Source organism: Amblyomma maculatum, unplaced genomic scaffold (genome assembly GCF_055883805.1).
Source record: "Amblyomma maculatum isolate TAMU_Amacu unplaced genomic scaffold, ASM5588380v1 scaffold_37, whole genome shotgun sequence".
NCBI classification, from domain to species: Eukaryota; Metazoa; Arthropoda; class Arachnida; order Ixodida; family Ixodidae; genus Amblyomma; species Amblyomma maculatum.
Window position 1 is genome coordinate 644,242 of NW_028146762.1, and position 23,259 is coordinate 667,500.

Below are 23,259 nucleotides of genomic sequence, written 5' to 3' on the forward strand. Positions count from 1 at the left end.
GTTATAGCATCAGGCAGCATTGTGTCAGCCCGTTTTAGCATAAAACAGTACTGTGTCACTCGAGAAATTTTACAAATGCACTCAGAGAAAACCTAGAAAACTCGGAGTATTTGGACACATCCACTTTGTAGATACCCTGGTGTACAAGATGTACACTTGAACTTCAAGGTCATCATTGAGCATATAGCTCTTCATGCAGTGCCCAGATTCTTCTGTTCATTTTCTCAAATGCTGTGCTTTGATCTGCCCTTCATGTTGTCCCTCATAATTTTAATGGAACTTGTAATGACCTTGATTGTCACTCGAAGCCATCCTGACGCAGAGGTTGTCGACATTTTAGCCACAAGTGCTTTCAAGATGTCCTTAGGAGCCCCATAAAGTTCGACTTCCATTCCTTTTGCCTAACAATTGCAAAAAAAATTATTCTGATGCAAAGCTGCTCTCAACATGCCCACATTCACTGAATAGTGACTGAACGTACAAGAAATACCCTGCTACCAGTAGTTAAAGCATGGTTAGTCCTAAAGTCACTACATTTGTGATATCAGGTAGCAGGTTCAAGTGTGCAAGTAGCTAAAATCAGTTCTAGGAATAGAAATGCTCCATGAAACACATTTACTTAACACCATGCCAAGGAGCAGATTACAAGCAACACTGATGTTAATCACATGGACAATGATGATCATTGCATCCTTTTTCTTCTCTACTCAGAAAGGTACAGTGCATCTTCTCAAGTGGATGCAGGACCGCCTAGGAAAGCTACCTGAGAATGCTGCCCATAAGGAGCTCAGTGGAGAGGCAGGCCTCAACGATGGCTCTGACCTAGCAGAGTCGATCGAGAAGTTGGCCATCAAGAGAACCCATGCACTGGAACTAAGGTGAAGCGATGTTTTCAGGTCATCTTGTAATGTGTTGAGGTCCCAACAGAGTGCTGTTAAGTGCATGTGTTGAAAGTTGAAAGTTTATTTCAGGCAGACGAGATACAAATGTACAAGTCTGTCTAAGAGGCCGTCAAAAAGGCACAGATGGCTGACGAGTGTTGTCCTCCTGAATACGCATAACACCTCAGCATTCAGTGAAAAAAAAAGAAAGAAAAGGAAAATGCAGACATCAGAAAGTTAGTAGGCACTGAGGGATAGAAAAATAAACGATAAACAGGCAGCAATACAAAATGTGATTCAAAGGTGAGAAACAGGCATTCAAAAAGCAAACATTGTACCAATTCCTTTCTACTATAATAAGTAAGCATTCAACTTCATTTTGAAAACCCCTATGGAAGATGATTCATTTAAAATTGTCATGATGGTTGGGTGACGACTTAACAAATCCTGTACAACAAAGGATTGCTTTTGCATGCCGCAATTTGTGCATATTTTACCTTTGTTGTAAGCTGTGCACCTTGTGTTGTATATGTGTTTATTCAGCAGATATTGTTGGAAAAATTCAGTTTCATTAGGTTTGAATGCGCTGAAAATGGCATTTGGTGTTCTTCTTTTTAACAGGTTTCTGATTGTTAGTGCAGGGTGTTGAATATCTGGGGCCCAGGTTTTAAAAAAACAAAAAATTCTATGCTAAATCTACTGCACTATTCGAGCTGAAATAACATTCAGAAAGTAGCTAAATATGGCCTATCTTATTTGATAAGTGATTTAAAATCGGTACTTCCCTAGATTTTTCGGAATCGATGAAAAACTGCTCTCGGTGGTGTGCACAATTTTCGCAGAAGAGAGTCGAAGAGCTGCTTTAACATGGTGCGCCATCTGTCAAGCAGCGAGGCAAGCTCCAACCCGGCCATTTTTGCGCTTGCCTCGCTGCTCGACAGATGGCGCACCATGTCAAAGCAGCTCAACTCTCTTCTGCGAAAATTGTGTACCCCACCGAGAGCAGTTTTTGTAGATCCCGGAAAATCTAGGGAAGTACTGATTTTAAATCACTTATCAAATAATGTAGACCATAATTTGCTACCTTGTGAACGTTATTTCAGCCCAAATAGGGCATTAGATTTCGCATAAAATTTTATTCAAACCCAGGCCTCAAATATTCAAGACCCTGTGCATGGTTGACATGGACAAGCACATATTTTGTTTATTATTTTTAAGCCTAGCAGTGAATACCAAAGTATTATATGATTCATAGGATAGATTCATATGCAGCACCTCATGAAAGTATATGCAGTTGATACACACAGATGATGTGTAATGCCTGACAATTTCAAGTTAAACCTCAGTCTTGCAGGCTTTATGAAAATAGGTCGTAGAAGTGGCACATAATTTTCAACCCAAATATATCAATCTTGAAGGGGATAGCCAATAGTTCGATGTATTGATAGTTTGAAATACAGAAATTGACTTGAGATGCTGTTTGTGATCATGAAAAATGATACTGCATTTGTCATGTAATCAACCCACTCTCAAATGAACCCATCCTCCACTTGTGCCACCAAGAATTAAAAAGAAAGAGTTTGATGGTAGGACTTCTCTCCATTTCGCCCTGTTGCAGTCCATAGTTTTATTGGCAGTGTGTTAAGATGCTGCACAGCAATGATGCCTCTGCAAGTTTACCTTTTAACCTTACTTTGTATGTTAGCTTCTGTGATGATGGGGAGTGAACTTGGCAGGGTGCCCATGATGGCTTGGTTTGACAAGCTTGGTTCACTTTATCCTGCTGCGCTTGGGGAAGGCAGTGTCCACTGCCACAAAATCATTAGAACATGGGATAGATGTCACTTCACACATGCGTACAAAAATGCCTTCATAACTCAGCCACCACTTCTCTTTATTCTGGAAAATACACAAGTGTGCACACAACAGTCCAGTGAAGACTCAAGAGGCAGCCTGAGTGGCACAACTCTTAAATACAGCGTTTGGACTGGTCATCTAGTGCATATGTGCAGTCACAAGCATCTCATTTTGCTCACGGCTCGAAGTCAGCACTGAGAACAGAATAAGCCACTGGGTCCAGGTTGTTAGGTCTAGACTCGTAGATGGTCACGCAGTTGAAGGAGTATGGGAGACAACAGCAAACTAAAGTTGTGTCCTTGCAGCTTGCTGGGGGTGTAGTAGCAAGATGGCAGACTGAAGCTGTCACATTGCTACGTACAACACTCATGCAACAACCATTCCATTTGTACACAAGCACTATCACAAGGCACTAAAACACCACCATGCAAGCATCAACATGTGCACACCCCCACAATCATCACATCTTTGCCACACCTGCCACTATAACCGCATTGCTACCACCACACTTCCCAGAAGTGTGCAAGAAAGTTGTTTGCACACAAGAGTTGGGTGCACACAACTTGAAGAACAGTTGTCCATCAGTTCGCACATCAGAACACATTAGCACTAGTGACACACAAGTAAAAATAGCCACACAGTTGGTCACAAAGTTAGTGCCGATACCAAGCACACATCTGAATGAATACAAGGAGCCACACCAGCCATATATATGCACTCATTTTATGATAGCAGGAAGATTTTGCTCATCTACTCGAAGATTTACTGACCCTTTATTTACTCGATATTCGAGTCATACTCCGATAATAAAAGGCTCCACTGTAGTACACAGCTCCTAAGTAAATTGGAGTAATGTGAGCAAGCGGAAAGTGGTCACACTGGTGGGTGAATCACTGACCATACATAAATACATGGTAATTCTGAATTGCCCAGACAACAGCTAGGCATTCTCTTTCAGTGGTAGAATATGCGGCTTCCTATGGTAACGACTTCATACTTGCATAGGAGACTGGGTAGAGCAGTACGCTACGTGCTTGTAAAAGCAAGACACAAAGGCTTTTTGATGATGCATCTGTGCATAGGGCAAACTTCTTACACAAATCAGGGGACATTATTATGGGTTAATTGGAAAGAAGTTCCATGAGCATGTAAAAAGCTTTCACTACACCAGTCAAGCTTCTTGGGAGCTGCTTTCTTGGTTAACTTGGCCAGAGGATGCTACACTTTTATGTACCCCGGAATAAAGTCTGTAGTAGCTGGTGAGGCCCAGAAATGCTCGGATCTCTTTTTTGGTTTGAGGCATTCTGACCACTTAAATCATCTCCATGGTGTCTTTAAAAGAATTTAGTACTCCATGCTCTACAGCATGGTCTAGGAGACATCTGGTTGGGTGCCCAACTTCTCTTTTCTGGGATTTAGCTGTGAGCCTGGCATCTTGCACCATGAGGAAAAATAGATCGAGGGTCTGAACGTCTTCCTCCAAGGTCTCAGTCACCACCAAAACACCATCGAAGTAATGTGTACGTGGGGGACCCCTGCAATGACCTTAATCATTAGTCAGTTCAAAACTACCATGGTGGTCTTAATTACAAACGGTATGAAGTTGAAATGTTATAATCCAGAGACAAGAGAATGCTGTGACTTCTTTTGACTTTAGCGCTATTGATACCTGCCAGTACCCCTTTGCAAAATCAAACTTAGAGAAGTACTTGCACCAGGTCACCTGGGCAAACATCTTATCCTTGTATAACTCAATTGTGCCAACCTTCATTTTGATGATGACAATGGGCCAGTGATATGGTGGCGTAGAGCATTTAATAATTTTTGATCATGACAAAGGGCCAGTGATATGGTGGCATAGAGAATTTAATAATTCTCAGACGCAGCATATCCTGTGTCTCTTTTTCAATGGACTCCTTCAGGGCAAATAGTATATGGGAAAGTATAGAACTTGAAAAGAATCAGTTGTAAGCTTGGTTTAGAAACTGCATATCATCTGTTTGGCCAGGCTGATCCGAGAAAATATCCTTGGATCTAAACAAGGTTCTTCTTACCTACTGTAGCTCTTCGTCTGTGAATTCTGGCCAGTATGCTGACATCCATCTGATATTGAGTTTAATGTAGTATTGAATATAGAACATTCTTGGTGAATGTTTTTCTCTTTTTCATTTATCATCAGCCTCATTAGACATGAAAGCCACTGAAAATTGCAGAACGGCAGTTGTTCTGGGATGTAGGACATTCTCAGACTTTTCCAAAAATGGACGAAGTGCTAACACATTCACAAGAAAGGGGACATGGACAAGCACTTACTGACAACTGATCGCCTATTGAAGGGAAACACTAGTTATATAAGTACACTGTGGCAGCGCTTTGCAGAGGCAGCAAATGGCACAAGGGGAAAAGACCATAAAAATGATAAACGAAAACAAGCATAAAACTGAAAAAAACATTTATGATTAGATGAATAGGCTAAAAACAATGCTTCAGAAACAAACTGATATATGGCACGTGGTGTATAGGGCCAGATGAATGTGCAGACAGCTACAAAAACTAATAAAAAATCTGACAATTACAAAAATCTTATCAGACAAATGGCAAAATAAAAAAAATGCTTCAAGCACTTTCGCACAAGAGTGGCTTTCAACTCATCTAGCATGCATGTTTTTTTGGTTCTAAATTCATGCACAAAATTCAACTGCACCCTTCTAAAAAGAGCATTTGAGAGAGTATGAGTGATTCCTTGAGAAAGGCAATGGATCAACCTGCCGATTCATTGAAAGAAATGTGAATGTGTTTCTCACCTAAAAGAAATTACTGTCCTAAATAGAGTCAAGAAAATGTGGCTTGTGAGTTAAAAGAAGTTTTCTTAATAAAAAGGAAAGCTCAAGATTGTATTAACGACCTGTCTAAAGTGCTATATCAGATAGTTCTTTCTTTTAGAAGTGCACATTTGAATTTTGTGCATGAGTTTAGAACAAAAAACATTTGCATTCCTGGTGAGTTGAAAAGCATTCTTTTTTTGCTAAGGTGCTTGAAGTATCTTTTTAGTCATCTGTCTGATAAGCTCTCTGTAATGATCAGTTTTTTATCACTTTTTTGTGATTGCCTTCATGTTCATCTGGCCCTATACACCATGTGCCATAAATCAGTTTGTTTCCGAACCATCGTTTCAGCCTATTCATCCGATTATAACAGTTTTTTTTTATCTCTTTTATGCCTGTTTTTTCTTGTCGGTTTTATGGTCTTTTCACCTTAGGACGTTTTCTGCATCTTATTAGGGCCACCATGGTGTGCCTATATATTCTGTGTTTCCCTTCAAAAAGGATCAGTTGTCAATAAGCACTTGTCTGTGTCCCCTTTGTTGTGAATGTCTTCTTACTACCTCTTCGTTCATTTTTGAAATGTTGCCCCAATTAGCACCGCAAAAAGTTATTGAATTCTATTAAACATCTTTTCCTCATTCTCAGTAACCATAGCAGGTGTATAACTTCACAAGAGTTGTTTATTCCTTATATTTTTTAACATGTTTATATCCAAGAGAATGACTCTTGATCTAGGTCAACAATGTAGTCCATTTCATTGCATCTCTCCAATGCTTCAAACAGTCCTTTTCATGGCAAAATCAGTTCGTTGGAATGTGGAAGAGAACAAGAACGTTTTCACCCATGGCCACCTCTCGCTTCTTGACTCTTTTATTATGGTATGCTTTCTGCAGCTGCCCTTTTTAACTGCCCTTTTCAACTCTCTTTGGCAATAACACAGGTGTTCTGTAAGTTCTCTGTAATCTCCATAGTGTACTGATAGGAGGTTTTTTGTTTCCTCGTCCAGGTGGCTGTTAGTCCACAAATTTCTCAACACACTGATCGGCCCTTGCACTTGTCTTCCGTATAAGAGTTCAAAAGATGTGAAGCCAGTGGTACTTTGCAGTATTTCCCAGTAAGGAAACATCAAGGGTTCCAAATATCAGTACCAGCACTTTGATCACTCTTTGCACATGCATCCTATCATGCATTTGAGTGTGCTGTTAAAACGTTCCATCTAATCATTTACCACAGGGTTATAGGGTGGAGTTGGCAGCTGTTTTACTGAGAGTAGGTGGCCACATTCCTTTGTGACTGCAGACATGAAGTCAGAGTCACAATTACTGACAATTTCATGGAGAATATCCACTCTAGAAAACACTTCTAGTAGTCCTTCAGCCAAGTGTTTCGCATCAATGGAACGTAAGGCAATGGCATTCAGGTGTCTTGTAGAGAAGTCCACCATGATCATTATGTACCTATTCCCTTTCTCGGGTGTGGATGACAGTGACAAAATAATATCTACAGCAACCTGCATGAATGGAGTTACAATGATACAAGTGCTTGGGCCCCATCCTTTGACAAATGTTGCACGACTTGACCAACCATCTCTTCTCCGACTGTACTCCGGGTCAGTAAAACTCGGCCAGCGTGCAGTTTGTCATTTTCATCCCCCCTTAATGGTCAGCCAAAAGGCCATCATGTGCAAGTATAAGCCCAGTTTCTCTTAGTTGTCTCAGAACAACAAACTGTTCCAGTTCTTTTAGGTATGGCATCTGGTGCTTACGGTACAAGATGCTGTTGTTTAAGAACTATTGCTTTCCACGCACTCCAGTCACAACTGTGATGCTGATGGCTACGAAGCATGGGCATAATGTTTTGTCTTTTTACTGGTCTCTTGCAGCAGACTACGGCTGATGGTTGTAGCAGATGTCGTTACCACTGGTAAATCAGATGCTTGATGCTTTGCATCCCCTGCCACTATTATTGTTTTGGTCTCAGTCGTGAGTCAAATCTCTTGAGTGGCTCATCACAAGCTTTGGTTCAGCTTCCAACATGGAAAATCCTCACTTGGGGGTCCCTGCTTCCATTGAATCATGTCCTAGTTGCATCTGACTGTCTCTAAAGTCACACGTTAGATTTACATCCCCATCTGTGCCAAAGAAGTTCCCACCTGAGTCAGGGGCTTTAAAAACTGCTTTTCGAAATTTGCTTGTAGGCCTCAGAAGCTTGAGCTATTTTCAGTTGAAGAGAGGCGGTACACCTTCATTGTTCTTAAGAACATCATACAGAGTCTGCCATGTATTTTGCTCGTACTGTGCCGGTAAGGAAGGATGTGTCCAGGTAGACCACAGCTTCTGGCAGATAGTGAACAGTGTAGTACCTGAAATACAGAATTTGTTATTCCAGTAAAGTTCGCATCCAGTACCAAGGATTCTCAGGCAACTGCATTGCGTCTAGTGTCCCGAAGCACAGTAACGGATGGCTTTTCAGGAGTCAATTGGAGACAGGGATCTCACTAGTCTGCCCATTTGAATGGCGAGTTGCAGGCACATTAACAATGGAAATGTGATCACCATTTTGAAGAACCACTATCCAGCTGTATCTTCTGATGCAATGTTTCTATTCTCGGGAACGACTATACAGAAAGTCCTTAGTTTCAGCGGATTTGCATCTACATGATGGCCAGATTTAATTTTCCAGCAAGTCCCAGCTGGAACGTTTTGGGTCCGAAACCAACACTCGGTAAGCCGTGTCCTGCCTCGCTCCACAGTTGTCAACTCCTTACGAATTTTGTCCTTGCCTAAGTTGGACAACCATTGTGCTTCTAGGAGGTTATCTGCTGCTTGCAATAGTGCTTTCAGTGTTGCACAGTCGCACTCCTTAAGAAAACACGTAAAGATGGGCTATACCCACCCATAAATTGCTCTGCAATGAAAACATTCCTCACACTGTCAAATCTATTTTAAGTTTTCGCTATTTCTTGCCAGCGAATCAAATAAATCATCAGCTGTGCTGCGTACTGAAGGCCTGATTCATTGTCTTCCAGCTTAGCTTTGTGAAATTTTTCATGATATCCATCCTCTGTGTAGTTAAAGCATTGCAAAAGCACTGCCTTGAGCTGATTATAGTTGAGTGTATACACTGCTTCTAGCCAACCGATCAATCAGAGCCTCTCCCATGAGGGAGACTAAGCGAAAGGACCCATTTCTCACGTGGTCCCTCATGACACAACGCAATATGCTCGAACCATTGTAGGTAAGCATCTAAATTGTCTTGGGCCTCATTGAATGGTGGAATGAACTTATGCAGCTGGCCAGATTGCTCGATGCACCATGCATCTCATTACCAGCATAGTCTGCACCCAAAGTAAACTGTTCTTCTGGGCCGCGAACTATTTTCACAATCTTAACTTGAGCAGATGCTGCTCTGCTTGATATCTTTTAAGCTCCAAGTCATGCTCTTTAGCTTTCATATCATGTTCTGCTTCAATTCTGGTAAGCTTCAGGTCATTTGCTATAGTTTCGTATCCTGTTTTAATTGAATTCTTTTAAGCTTCATGTTCTTTAGCCTCATGTTGGGGAGCATGCTCATCACATTCTCAGACAGGCTCTTGAGAACCCATTGCTTTATAGGGTCCTCGCTCAAGTCCTGTTCCTTTCGTGCCAATAATAGCTTCTTGAGATCCATGGCATCCATCCTGGTGGAGGCATTAGTGAAATGAATCCTGGCATGCTCGCCAATAGGGGGTGGCCTCCCGCTGCATTCGTTAAAGTTGCAACTTCACACACTCACAAGATGCTTTTATAGCTGTTGACACCTTGTTCATAATCATTCAGGTGAAGATGCGAGAGGCGGCCTGCGTGACGAAACTCTTAAGTACAGCATTCTGACTGGCACTCTAGTGCATATGAGCAGTCAGAAGCATCTCGTGCCACTCATGGTTCTAAGTCAGCACCAGGAATAACTGAAAAAGCTGGTCCGGAGCACGGCTGTTTTGTGTACACCAACAGATGGTTATGCAGTTGAAGGGGCATGGGAGATGATGGCAAACCGAAGTCATCGCACCATTGCACACAACACTCAGGCAACATCCATTGGGTTCAAACATGAACCCTATCAAACATCACTTTAATGCCACCACGTGCACATCAAAATGTGCACACCACCTGCCGCTACAGCAGTGCCCATACCACCACAAGCAGCAAATGGCTTTTCAAGCGAAGGATGCCACCATCATTCATAATGCCACCAGCATTATGATTGAAGCTGACCACAGGCCTTCATTGATTCATAGATGCAGGGATGAATGCCTTGCAAAAAATTATTTTCTCGCCTCCCCTTCAAATTGATGTCAATTTTCTTCAAAAAAGTGGGTTCATTATGCAAGTATATTGGTAGCTTACCATTGGAAGCATTTAAAAAGAGCGAAGTCTGTGCATGCAATGTGAAGATGCACTTATGATGGACAAAAATGGCTAATTTTCAACTGCTTGCACTGGACCATAAAGCTGACAAAACGCTGGTGTTGATATCATGCACACTGTCGACGTACGAAAGGCCACTGGCCTCTCTTTCACTGCAACAAGATCGAATCAAACTGAATGCTGAAGCCAGCTCTGCGGTTGTGTACAGAGGTGTTTCATCCCAATCAAAGTGGTCATCTTCACTTGAATCGATATCCTCTTTAATACCTGCAACCCCCACCACAATTTCTTCATCAGCCAGGACAGCCAGCAGCTTGAATGTCAATGTAGACACTGACAAAGTTACCAACTGTAATTTCAGGTGGGATGGCACCCAGAAAATGTGGGAGTTCACAGAATGCTCCATGTAAGCATCTATCTTTTTCCGAGGCTAAAGTTCTCCTGGACATTCACCTGCGGCCACTGCAAGACCTGCTTAGCCAAAAACAACTGACCAATGTGTCCTGCTCCATGTAGCTCTAGGTGCCAGTGGTCATTTGATTGGCCTCTCAGATCGATTCCCATTCTAAGGGTAATTAGGTGCTGCTGAACTAGTCATCTGAGCATGTCCCCTTCGTACAGTGCTTTCTCAACTTTCTCAAAAGCCACTGCAGCAAACTAAAAGGGATATGAGGAGCTCGTTATGAAACAAGTCAACATTCGGCGAGTGTAAGAAAAATTTGGTTGATATTTTTTAAACTTAAATTTTTGGTATGGATGAGAATTAGTGCTTTATTCAACATTACAGGAGCATTCCTGGTCCATAGCAAAAACCAAAATTTAGAGTATATCAGTTTTTCTTGCCTTTGTGATTGTCAGCTTCTTTAATTCAACAGCTGCTGGGAGTGCGTAGCAACCTAGCTCAGCTGCCTGGAGCTTGTGTCTTCATTGTTTTTGAGCAGCATACCTAAAATGCTCCTTGCAGTGCCAAATGCATCTGCACTGAGGACTTCTTTTTACCATCTTGATGCTCAATATGGCTGCCAACTTGGTTCTAAATTTAAATTCATCTGCTTCTAACATCTGCAGTCATCATAGCTTGATGCTGCACATTCAGCACGATGACTCACAACACGTCAGCTGCTACTCACAGAGAGTTCACAACACACTGGGGAAAGTGTCTGACTTTCAGCATGCCCCATGCTGAGCTACCTTTTCAGCACATGTGTAGGGCAAGCTGTGGCAAAGACCAGAAAAGAGGATGGAAGGAGAGAGAGCAAGCTCAACAGAATTTTTTCTTCCTCCATGCTTCGCTTGCCCATGGAGGAACAAAAGAATGGCACAAGTTTTTATCATTACTGCATTGTTTTTTCTCTCCCCCATACCATGGCTGCATTGGCTATGTCTGCTTTGTACCGGCTGCACCAAATCGGTTCCCTCTGGTTCCTTAACGCACATGGCTTGCAAACAATGATGCTGCCATGCAGCAAATGATCACCACGGATGCACATGCCTTTGGGGAAAAGGTGCAACACTGCTCCAGACCGGCTTTGCTGAACCAGTTCTTACTCATTCCTTCCACACATGACTTGAAAATATTACGTGGCAAATAGCTGAGGATGATGTGATCATCTTTGAGGAAGGCACACTCCAGTGCATGGTTTGAAGTTCATTATATCGAATGATCTGTGAAATTAGAGTTCAATATATGACACCGGTTTCATATACTTTTACAATTGATTTTAAATAAAATATTCCATGAGTTCTATATAACCAAAATTTTAGATATCCATGCTCGACTGTATATATATTCTAGAAAATACCTATATACTGTCACGGACAACAGGGCTAGACGTGACTAACACGACGGGACGAAGCTGAACTAGCAGGCAAAGTTCCGCGCACAGCACGCGAGGCAACTTCGGCGTCCTTTTCTTCCAGGTGCCACCTAAGAACATCAGGGACACCGGTTGCATTACTCCCCCTCCTAAAAAAAACGAAAGCACAGACTGCTCGCGCGCGATGGGTGATGCAAGTCAGTACAGAAAACGAATATAAAACGGAGGTGGTGCCCTACACAACTAAACCAGTGCATAGCTGTCCCGTGCTGAGGCAAACTACTCCACTACGGAAAAGGAATGCCTTGCGGTTGTGTGGGCAACCATGGAATTTAGGCCTTACCTCTATGGCCGCCAGTTTAAAGTTGTCACCGATCATCATTCCTTGTGCTGGCTGGCTACCCTCCGCGACCCATCGGGGCGCCTAGCACGATGGAGTCTTCGCCTCCAAGAATTTGAGTACACCATTGTGTATAAATCTGGCCAGAAGCGCGAAGATGCTGACGCGCTATCGCGCGCACCCGTCAGTTTAGTCGATGAGAGCACGGACAATGACAGCGGTTTTCTTGAACTGGTGAGTGCTTCAGACATATTGACCCGACAGCGAGCTGACCCGGACCTTCGACCTGTCACTGACCACCTGCAGAGTCGCGCTGATAATATCCCTCGGCAATTTGCTCGGAACCTGTCTGCTTTCTATGTCCGAAATGGCGTTCTATACAAACAGAACTCCAGCACTGTTGACCGAGCGTTCCTCCTCGTAGTGCCAGCTGACCTCCGTGCCGATATCCTTTTTGCTTGCCATAATGAGCCCACCTCTGGCCACTTGGGCTTTGCACGCACACACGCCCGAGTTCGTCAAGCCTATTATTGGCCTAAACTTGCTGACGCTGTTCATCGCTACGTCAGAGGCTGTCGTGAGTGCCAACGTCGAAAGGCGCCACCTCTCAAGCCAGCGGGTTTGCTCCAACCTATTGCGCCTCCCCGGACACCGTTTGACCAAATCAGCATAGGCCTTCTGGGCCCATTTCCGCTGACATCGGTCAGTAACAAATGGATTATTGTCACGACGGACTATCTCACACGGTATGCTGAAACAAAGGCGCTAAAGCGTGGCGCGTCATCTGAGATCGCCCAGTTTTTTATGCAGCAAATCGTGTTGCGCCATGGCGCACCGTCCCAAGTAATCACCGATCGAGGCACGGCGTTTACGGCACAACTTATGCACGACGTATTTGAGCTGAGTAACACGAGCCATCGCAAAACCACTGCTTATCACCCACAGACCAATGGCCTCACGGAGAAACTCAATAAAACGATCGCCGACATGATTGCAATGTACCTAGACTCCCAACACAAGACCTGGGACGAGATTCTCCCATACGTCACATATGTCTACAACATTGCCATCCAAGAGATTACGCGTTTTACGCCATTTTGCCTGCTCTATGGACGAAACGTTCAGACGATGTTAGATGCCATGCTTCCGTGCTGCATGGATAATCTTCTCATCCCAGACACTGAACAGTTTGCTCAGCGCGCCGAGGAAGCACGTCAACTTGCCCGCATCCACATTCAGAACCAGCAGGGAAAGGATACGTGTCGCTACAACCTACGTCATCGACACGTCACATACCAACCAGGAGAGCAAGTTTGGGTGCAGACACCGGTGCGCCGGCCCGGCTTGTCTGAAAAACTGATGTCTCGATACTTTGGACCTTACAAGGTTCTGCGCTGTGTCACAGAAGTGACATACGAAGTCCTTCCAGCGGGTACTGTGCTGACCTCGCGTCGGCAACCACGCTACGAGGTGGTGCACGTTGTCCGCATGAAGCCGTATTTCACGCGGTAATGTGCAGTGTACTATGCACTCGTTTAGTTGTGTAGGGCACCACCTCGGAGCGTGGTTGCCGACGCGAGGTAAGCACAGTACCCGCTGGAAGGCCTTCGTATGTCCCTTCTGTGACACGGCGCAGAACCTTGTAAGGTCCAAAGTATCGCGACATCAGTTTTTCAGACAGGCCAGGCCGGCGCACCGGTGTCCACACCCAAACTTGCTCTCCTAGTTGGTATGTGACGTGTCGATGACGGAGGTTGTAGCGACGCGTATCTTGTGGCAATATTATAGCCATCATACTCCTTCAAAGCAGACATGATAAAAGCCTATGTTACAGCGTGTGAGACAGGGAGACAGTCTGTCTATGCTGTTCATTGTGTGTTTTCAGGAGATATTTAGAGATCTGCATTGGGAAGATTTGAGTGTGAGAGTTAATAAAGAACACTTTAGTAATGTACAGCTCCATATGGGATGATTTGGAAACCATTATCAATGACCTAAAGAGACAAAGGAGAACTGTGGATCTACACATTATGATCAATAAAACTAGCATCACAATTCACTTTCTCTGAAGGGGACAGCAATTTATAATTGGCAGCAAAGAATAAGTGGTAAGGTAAATCAACTACTTATAGTAGGCAGCAGCTGCAGATCGAGACAATGAGAGTAAAATAATTGTGTGAATAAGAATAGGAGGAAGCATATTTTGCAGGCACTGGTAGACCTTGAATAGTAGTTTACCAGCACCGCTTAATAGAACAATGTATAATACTTCGGTACTACTGATGGCGCAGAAACTTGCAGGCTAATGAAAGAGGTTGAATTTAAATTGAGGCCAATAGAGTGAGCTATGGGAATTAAAATAAGCAGAGGTTCAGGGAATCGAATCAAGTCGAAGCTATCCTAATCAAAATTAAAAACAAAATAAGTGTTGGCAGTGCATATAGTGTGAATGCTTGAACACAAAAATAACCGATAAATACTTAAGAAGAATGCACTGCTTTTCATTAAAAGGCAAGTGTAGCAAGGACTGGCAGAAAGTTAGGGGCATGGATAAGGTGACAGTTTATTTGTGGAGATAAGGTACAGACACAGGTGGCACAAGGGAGGGCTAATTGGAGAGGTATTGTGAGATGGATTTGTCCTGCTGTGGACATAGGCTGCCAATTGTGATGATGATGATAGTAGTGCATTCATATGCTTTTATAAATGATGCAATGCAAAGATGTGACAACGTGTAGAGGAGGTGATGCAAACTGATTTATTCTTGATTTTGAAAAGCAAAGAATGGCATACATATGTGACGCATGAGTGCAGGCAGCAGCTATGAAGGCTTAGTTTATGAGTATGGACTGCTTTCAAACCAAGGAGGATGGTTTATGAGTATAGACTGTTCTAATAGCAATGATGAAAATAGCCTCACACTAAGAACACACAGTGCCACTCTCCTCTGATGTGTGGAGGTGTGGTGGTGTCAGCAGGGGTGCCAGGCATACTATACAGAAAGCGCACACATTACACATTCTTTTGCACAGTGTCCTGAATAGCCAAATAACATGAAAGGTTCTCAGCTGGTAGAAGAATAGCAGGCAGACGGTGCACTATCGTTACAGTTTTATAATGTTTTGTAGTTTTTTGCATACCCTAACCCTGTCCTTTCAACTTTTCACCTGCTTCTTTCCTTCCCTTATTTATTTCCTGCTTGTTTCATTTCCACTGACAGCAGCTCAGGTGTTAACATTTGCCAGAACTGAGAGTTTTTAATTACAATGTCATTCAAACTGACAAGAGTGTCGCAACCAAAGAGTGATGATGAAAAGAAGGTAAATATATTAACATCAGTGTCATGCATACGACTGTAAGCTGTTCCCGCAAAAAATCGTTCAACTCGGCAAAGAAAAGGGCCTTTGAAATTCAATCATCAACTGAGATTGTTTTGCCTGGGGGCATTTCACGTGAGTTCTGAGCCTTTGTTGGTAGAGAAGAGACAGGTAAAATTGATTATTTGTGCATCAAGCAGCCATTGGGCAACAAGCAGATGATATTATTTGCGGCCGAAATTGGCAATATGCCGTCTGGTGAAGAAAATTATTTCTCTAGCCACCTTAAATTTATGAAGGCATGAAGAAGCATGCATATCCCATTTGAAGAGAATGACACATGATAAATTGTTTTTCAAACTTTTAGTTAATGAAACAGTACAACGAATAATTTTTTCTTAAAACATGCATGTCACAAGCTTTTCCTGCAGATAATAAATGTGAATGTGGTCAGGGAACATTTTTTATACTTAGTTTGTGACAACAAAGAGTCTATAAAATATTTGTTCATATAAGCAAATTTTGTTGAGGTCTTTATGGGACATTTTTTATAAGTTCACTTTCCTTAATAATCAGTTGCTCATTTTCAGTTGCATCTGGCCGGATGTTAGCATGCCAGAAGAGTCAGATGAATGCAGCTGGCAGCCAGTCACAGAAACTTCAGAATAGGAGGTACCACTATCGATGACTTTCATAGCCAATTGCTCTAGACATTGGCAATTTGGTGTCCGAGTCTTGCGCCAATGCTGAAATCTTATCATCAAATAGCCAATGCTACAGATGCTTGGAAGCTGCAGCTTAGCTAACCAACAGTGACTTACGGTCAACTAAATAGATTATTAATCAATATGCAATAGAGCACCAAGAGTTCTAATAACTGTACAGAGTAGCCAAACAATTAATGAACAGTGTATATGCATGAACAATGAGTACAACAATCGTAGTGCAATTAGCATTGCTCCTAAAATGTCAAGAAATGGCTACATTTTCTTGCTAAAATTAATAGAGAGGCTTATTTTTAAAATATTCAAGGATAAAAAGTAGATCGAAGGCTGCCTTGCATTTCATGTTTCACTGTCCTCATGGCCACTGGTATGCTACTGCCTTCCTGTACCATGCTAATTATACACAAATTGGTATCAGGTTTGTGGTCTTTGCCCCCCCCCCCCCAATAATTTCAGGTAATTCCTAATTGAATGGCTTAGTGCTGCTGAAAAGCTTTTTTCTTAGGTTCTTTCAGAACACACAAATTTGAGTGCAAAAAGTCCAAAATGCTGACGTGCGCTACTTGTCTCCTGTTCTGCAGATGTAATTTCATATATCAGCATAGCTGTTATCACCTTAACCATTAGGTTGCTCCACTTACACACATAGCTTTGCCCTGATAAAATAGTCTATATGATTCTGATTAAGAAAGCAGAATGGCCTTAATTATCATCATCATCATCATCATAATCATCATAATCATCATCATCATCATCAGCCTGATTATATCCACTGCAGGGCGAAGGCCTCTCCCATATTTCTCCACTTAACCCGGTTCTGTGCTAGCTGCATCCACTTGACCCCTGCGAACTTCTTAATCTCATCCGCCCACCTAACTTTCTGCCGCCCCCTGCTACGCTTTCCTTCCCTTGGAATCCAGTTTGTTACCCTCAGCGACCATCGGTTATACTCTCTTCGCAATACATGTCCTGCCCATGTCCATTTCTTCTTCTTAATTTCCACTAGAATGTCGGTAACTTGAGTTATTTCTCTGACCCACTCTGCACGCTTTCCATCTCTTAATGTTACCCCTACCATTTTTCGTTCCATAGCCCTCTGCGTTGTCCTCAACTTAAGTAGAACTCTCTTGGTTAGCCTCCATGTTTCAGCCCCATAGGTGAGTACAGGCAAGATGCAACTGTTGTACCCTTTCCTCTTGAGCGATACCGGTAAGCTGCTAGTCATAATCTGCGAGTGCTTGCCAAATGCGCTCCATCCCAATCTTATTCTTCTTGTTATTTCCTTTGCATGGTCCGGATCTGCGGTTAGTACCTGGCCTAAGTAGACATATTCGCCTACTACTTCCAGTACTTCGCTACCTAATGTAAACTGCTGTTCCTTCCCGAGGCTGTTGAACATTACCTTAGTCTTCTGCATATTGATTTTCAAGCCTACCTTTCTACTTTTTCTGTCTAGGTCATCAATCATTATTTGCAGTTCATTCCCCGAGTTGCTTAGCAAGGCAATGTCATCCGCAAATCGCAGATTACTGAGGTATTCTCCATCTACCCTTATCCCTAACTGCTCCCATTCCAAGTCTCTGAATATTTCCTCTAAACAAGCTGTGAATAGTACTGAGGAGATTGTGTCTCCTTGCCTAACACCTTTCTTTATGGGAATTTTGTTGCTTTCTTTATGCAGAACTATGGTTGCTGTGCAGCCACTATATATATCTTCGAGCACTTTCACGTATGGCTCGTGTACCCCCTGATTTCGCAATGCCTGCATCACCGCCGAGGTTTCAACTGAGTCAAATGCTTTTTCGTAATCAATGAATGCTATGCATAAGGGCTGGTTATATTCCGAGCATTTTTCTATCACCTTAATTACTTGTGTCCATCACGTATTCAGTTCAAGCAGAGGAGGGACTAGCATAGTGCAAAATAGCCCCAAGAAGATTGTGCCAGTGTCCTAGCTAGAATGGTTATCTATATATTGTTACTTAGCGGTATTCACTGGTCGTGCTGAGGATGCTGAAGTGCGACAGACTCGCAGAAGTCGATGAAGCTGAGGGTTTTGAGATCGGCGCTACCTTTAACGTTAGTTGTGGGGACAGCTATCGGTCTGAATATCTTCCCCGTAACATCTTTTGGTGGAGGTGAATCCGTTCAATCCCCTGTGACAAGCTGGATCCGTGTAGCGGCCGCCATGTCTGTACAACACAATTGCAACAAACGACACTACCTCTGCGACCGCCACACCTGTTGTCATCAGGCCCACCCCCGTGACCCCTTAACCTTCTGCGGGACCGACGACATTGATGTAGATGACTGGCTAGCCCTGTAAAAATGTGTGAGCAAGCACAACTGATGGGATCCCACACTCATACTCGCAAATATTATCTTTTACTTAACTGGAACTGTGCGAGTGTGGTTGGAAACCTATGAAGATGACCTAACATCTTGAGATATCTGCAAACAGAAGCTCCACGACCTGTTTGGAAAGTCTCTTGGCTGCCATCTCGCCTCTCGCACTCCAATGTCAACGGAGTCTCATCTCACATACAAGATGTCCTATCTGTGCTGCAAAGTCGACCGAGGCATGCCTGAGGAGGATAAAGTCGGCCATATAGTAAAATGCATTGCCAAAGATGGCTTCAACTTCCTGCTGTGCAGGGAATTGTTCCACCGTGAACTGTGCTACAGGTGTGCCGACGTTTCAAGCAAGCAAAACAGAGGTGCATATATCACCGTTTCGACCGGCTGCCGAACACGGGGGCTAGCTCTTCCTGTATCAATCTTCCGACTCGTCAACTGCCTGCTAACGACAGTACTTTGACACATATTGCCCACCAAGAGCTTGTGGCAATGACTCCCACAGCCCCACTCTTGCATATGCCCGACAATACCTTGGCTACTACATCCCTCATTCATGCTGTTGCTTGCCAAGAGGTTGCAAATATGGGCCTCCCATCTGCCAGCTCCACCCAGCCTACCACTGGACATACATCGGATGTTTGGTGTACGTTCGGTTCTGGACACAAAGATATCCATCGCAGATCTGCGCATGTCAGACGGACCACCCATGGGTCTCCTACGGATGTACAAAAATAATTATTTGAATCTCGGAGATCCACACCGGATATCTGTTGGCATGTCTATTGAGGACGTTCGGAAGTAATGCCTCCTCTACTTAGAAAAAGCAATCTATGATTACTGCAGGCAATTAATAAATCTGGCAGACTCCATACACTTATATGAGTCCATGAAATGCTTGAAATTGGGAATGCGCCCCGAAGTATGTGGGATGCATGCCTATACAAAGCATTAATGGTCACAAAGTACAATGCATTACATTGATCGCAATTTTATTGACGAAATTAAGGCTGCTTCCAGTCTTCAATAGGTTTTCAATATGCTCCTACCAGCACAGCATTGAAGCAAGCAGTATTTTTACGGCAGGACTTGTAGCTAAGATTGAGATGATTTTCTGAAACACAAAAGTATGCCAAAGCAAAGCACTTTTATTTAAAGGCTAAGCAATTTTTTATGTTCAACATGCTTTATTACAAACAATATTAGAGATACGCAATACGCAAACTTGCCTCTACTCATCATGCATCTCCATGGCTGCCAGGCTTGGGCAAGTATTTGCAGTGCATATAGTCATCACTGTCAGCCTGAATGCAACCAGCTGTGCCACACATGTAGCTTATTTCCTTCTAAAAAAACGTGATTCTCCATCATGGTGCCCTTGAGAACTACTAACTGACTGTGGTCGCTGCTACCTATCGTGAGTGGTTGACGAAATTCTCCTTTCGTGCTCCGTCTGCCACAAATTCACCACCACCTGTCCCCCCCAGACTAACAGCCTCACGGAATGTCTAAACCATACCCTCATAGACATGCTCGTCAGGTATGTGTCTGACGACCACCGCACATGGGACGTTCATCAGTCTTTTCTGACCTTCCCCTGCAATTCATCTGTCCATTCTACAGCTGGTTATTCTCCATTTTATTTGCATTCGGCCGACACCCGTTACTGCCCTTCGACACCTCACAACCCGCTGTAGATGCCACGAGTACTTACGCCATTGATGCCGTCGCCCGCGCTTATGATGTCCGCCGGATAGCTCGTGCCAGGCTCCCTGCATCCCAAGACTCCCAAAAGTTCTGGTATGACAGTCGCCACCTTGATGTACACTTTACTCCTGGATTTCTTGTCCTGCTGTGGCTCCGATGTCGACAAGTTGGCTTGAGTGAAAAACTTTTGCCCCCTTACAGAGGTCCTTACCGTGTTCTGCGCCCCGTGACTGACGGCACATACGAAGTTGAATCTGTTTATCCGATGTCCTCGTCCACAGTGTCAACCTCCGAAATAGTGCATGTGTCCCATCTGAAACCCTATTCACATTCTATTTCGCTAACGTAGAATGCACCGGTACTGTGCTTTTCCCGAGGGGGGGGGGGGGTAGTCTTACTTAGCGGTATTTGCTGGTTGTGCCGAGAATGATGAAGTGTGACAGACTTGCAGAAGACAACGACGCTGATGGTGGTGAGATCGGTGCTGCCTTTAACATTAGTTGTGTGGGCAGCTATCGGACTGAATATCTTCCCTGTAACAATATCACACATCACAATCTAACACATGCATAGAGATTATAAAAACACGTCGCAGCTCTTTAAAACCTACCTTTTTCCTCTGAATAGCATCTAGTACGTGTATCCAGGCGCTAATGGTACAGTGAAAGTTGTTCCTGTAAAGAAGTCTTTTATGTGCACCAAAGAGTTGTCAGCTGTACCATGCTGTCATTGGTAAACTTAAATGCTTAGCATAAAAAGCTCAAGCACTATTAGATAAAACAGGTTTTGAGGTTGCTCTCAGTAGTATGTACTGTGTGCGGGGTTATATAATTTTCATGTGACACTTTTCATACCACAGAGCAAGCTGTTTTTAATTTTTTAGCTGACTTAATCTGTCTCAGTGCATTACTGCTACTGTGTATACAGTTTTATTATTGCTATTCAAACATACTGTTAGTCCCACTTGTTGCAGTACTATTACAGGAGTGGATTTATAGGTAAGACGGGTGCGAAGTACAAGAAATCAAATCATTCATAAGCAGACACATCGAGTAGGAACATTAATGGTGGAAAGATATATTACCAACTTTGGTCTTCAAAGCTTCGATTGAAATACATCTCTAAGCATTCCCTCATACAATCATGCATCGGACGCACGTCAAGCAATCAACCACATAAAACCAATGCAGACTGATAATGGCCATTACATCTTGTTGACAGGACTGGTGAAACAAACATTTCAAAGGAATGGTGCAAAGTTATAGATTTATTTGGCACATTCCATTTCCTTGTGGCTTGGGGAAAGAAGAAAAAATATGTTGTTAGCACATGAATAATCATCAGTCCTAAATTAATGCTTCTGACTTGTTTCCCTATAATAGTTAATACTAATGTAAGTGGCAGGATCCAAGTGGCAGGAGTCAATGAAACATTGTTGACTTGATGGTGTCCAGGCCTGCTGTAACAATGCACTACATTTTTCAGCAAGCGAGCTCTGAACGATGTCCCCGAAGAGGTTTTCAGGATGGCGGCTGAGTGCGAAGCCAGTACGATTGATATCAGCAAGAATGCTCTCAAATTCGTTCCAAAGGGGTACGTAACATAACGTGCTAAGGCGTTCAGTGCGTCATATTGCTCTGCAGTTTTATCCACATCTGATCATCAAGCATTTCACATGAAGTGGTCAATACTTTTTTTTATCACTGCTTCCGTTTTTTTTTACGAAGGGAACTGTTATAAGGAGCACACCCTGAGCCATCACGTGGCTGAAGTTCTTCCAAGATCAGGGATTAAAGCAACGAGGAGAGAAAGATAATGGAACAATGATGGGCAGTAATAAGAGAAACAAAAGTGAGTTGCAGCAGAAAAGAGCAGGGCACTCTCTGACAGAGAGATAGAAAGAATAGAGAAAAAAAAGGGTGCAGTGGCCTTCCTATTTATTGATTTCGCACTTCATTAACAGGGCTGCAGCGAGCTCATAAAGGGTGTTGGTGCTGAAATGAGTGTGTGCAGACATTTATTGTCTTTGGCCCCACTACCCTGCTCCTGTCGGTGTCTGAAATTCATCACAAATGCAATTAAATTAATGCAGCTATGGAGCAAAAATGCTTGATGGGAGGAAAGAAGATAATGCATGGACGGAACAGTAGTTGCTGTGCTTCTCGCACTCGAGAGGTTCAACATCGAAGTAGATGAAACCAAGTTCTTTTTGTTGCCCAGCGAGAAGCTAGTGGGCAGCAAGATTGAAGTAAGGTGGGCGATGAAGGCATCGCAGGAGTGAGAGTAGTGCCAGGGATAATGTGTAGAGGGTAGACAAACATTTGGAGTGTACAAAGCTTGTGCAAGGAGGCCCAAGCTGCTGTGAGAGCATAGTAAATGATCAAGAAACCACAGCCACTCATTCACTGCCTCATGCCAAGATTAAAGTCAAAAGCCTTTATTACCTCATCATTGTCGACAGAAGCCTGTTAGCCAAAGATTGTCAGCAGAGGTGTCACAGTTTCAAGAGTGAGTTAAAATAATGTAATCAACCTTGGTGGTTTATTATTAGTATTATTAAACCTTGGTACCTACCTTGGTAAACCTTGGTAGAACATCCGCCTCGCATGCAAGAGGACTGGGGCTCAAATCCCGGTGCCATGCAATTCTCCACCGAAAAAAAAACGATCCGCGTGTCGATGGAATTGCATAAACATAAACAGGTTTCGGGTGCAACCTGATGCCGGTGAGCACCTCCGGCAACGCACTCCCTCACCAGAACAGTAGTTGGCCACCCTCGTGCAGTAATTGGCCGCAACCTCTCATGATAAGCTCCATGAAACCCCGGCCCCTAGTCACCAGCGGCTGCGGAACAACTGACCACGGCAGCGGTCCGACCTGTGACGCAGCGGGGGGTGCTAAGAATTTCTGGCTCCACTGGACAGGCCGCCATTGAAAACTGACCCTGGCAATGTTTAACGCTACAACCCTAGCTAGTGAAACTAGTTTAGCAGTGTTGTTACAGGAACTAGAGGGTATGAAATGGGATG

The 23,259-nt window shown here is 43.4% G+C and overlaps 1 protein-coding gene across 1 annotated transcript in view; it reads left to right on the forward strand.

Annotated features, from left to right (window-relative positions):
- The window catches only part of LOC146170835 (leucine-rich repeat-containing protein 40-like), a 46,967-nt gene that overhangs the window by 12,310 nt on the left and 11,398 nt on the right, over window positions 1-23,259 (forward strand). The window contains exons 8-9 of the mRNA XM_084586747.1: window positions 712-878; window positions 21,716-21,823. Coding sequence (XP_084442873.1) covers window positions 712-878; window positions 21,716-21,823 — 275 coding nt within the window. The remainder of the gene's footprint in view (window positions 1-711; window positions 879-21,715; window positions 21,824-23,259) is intronic.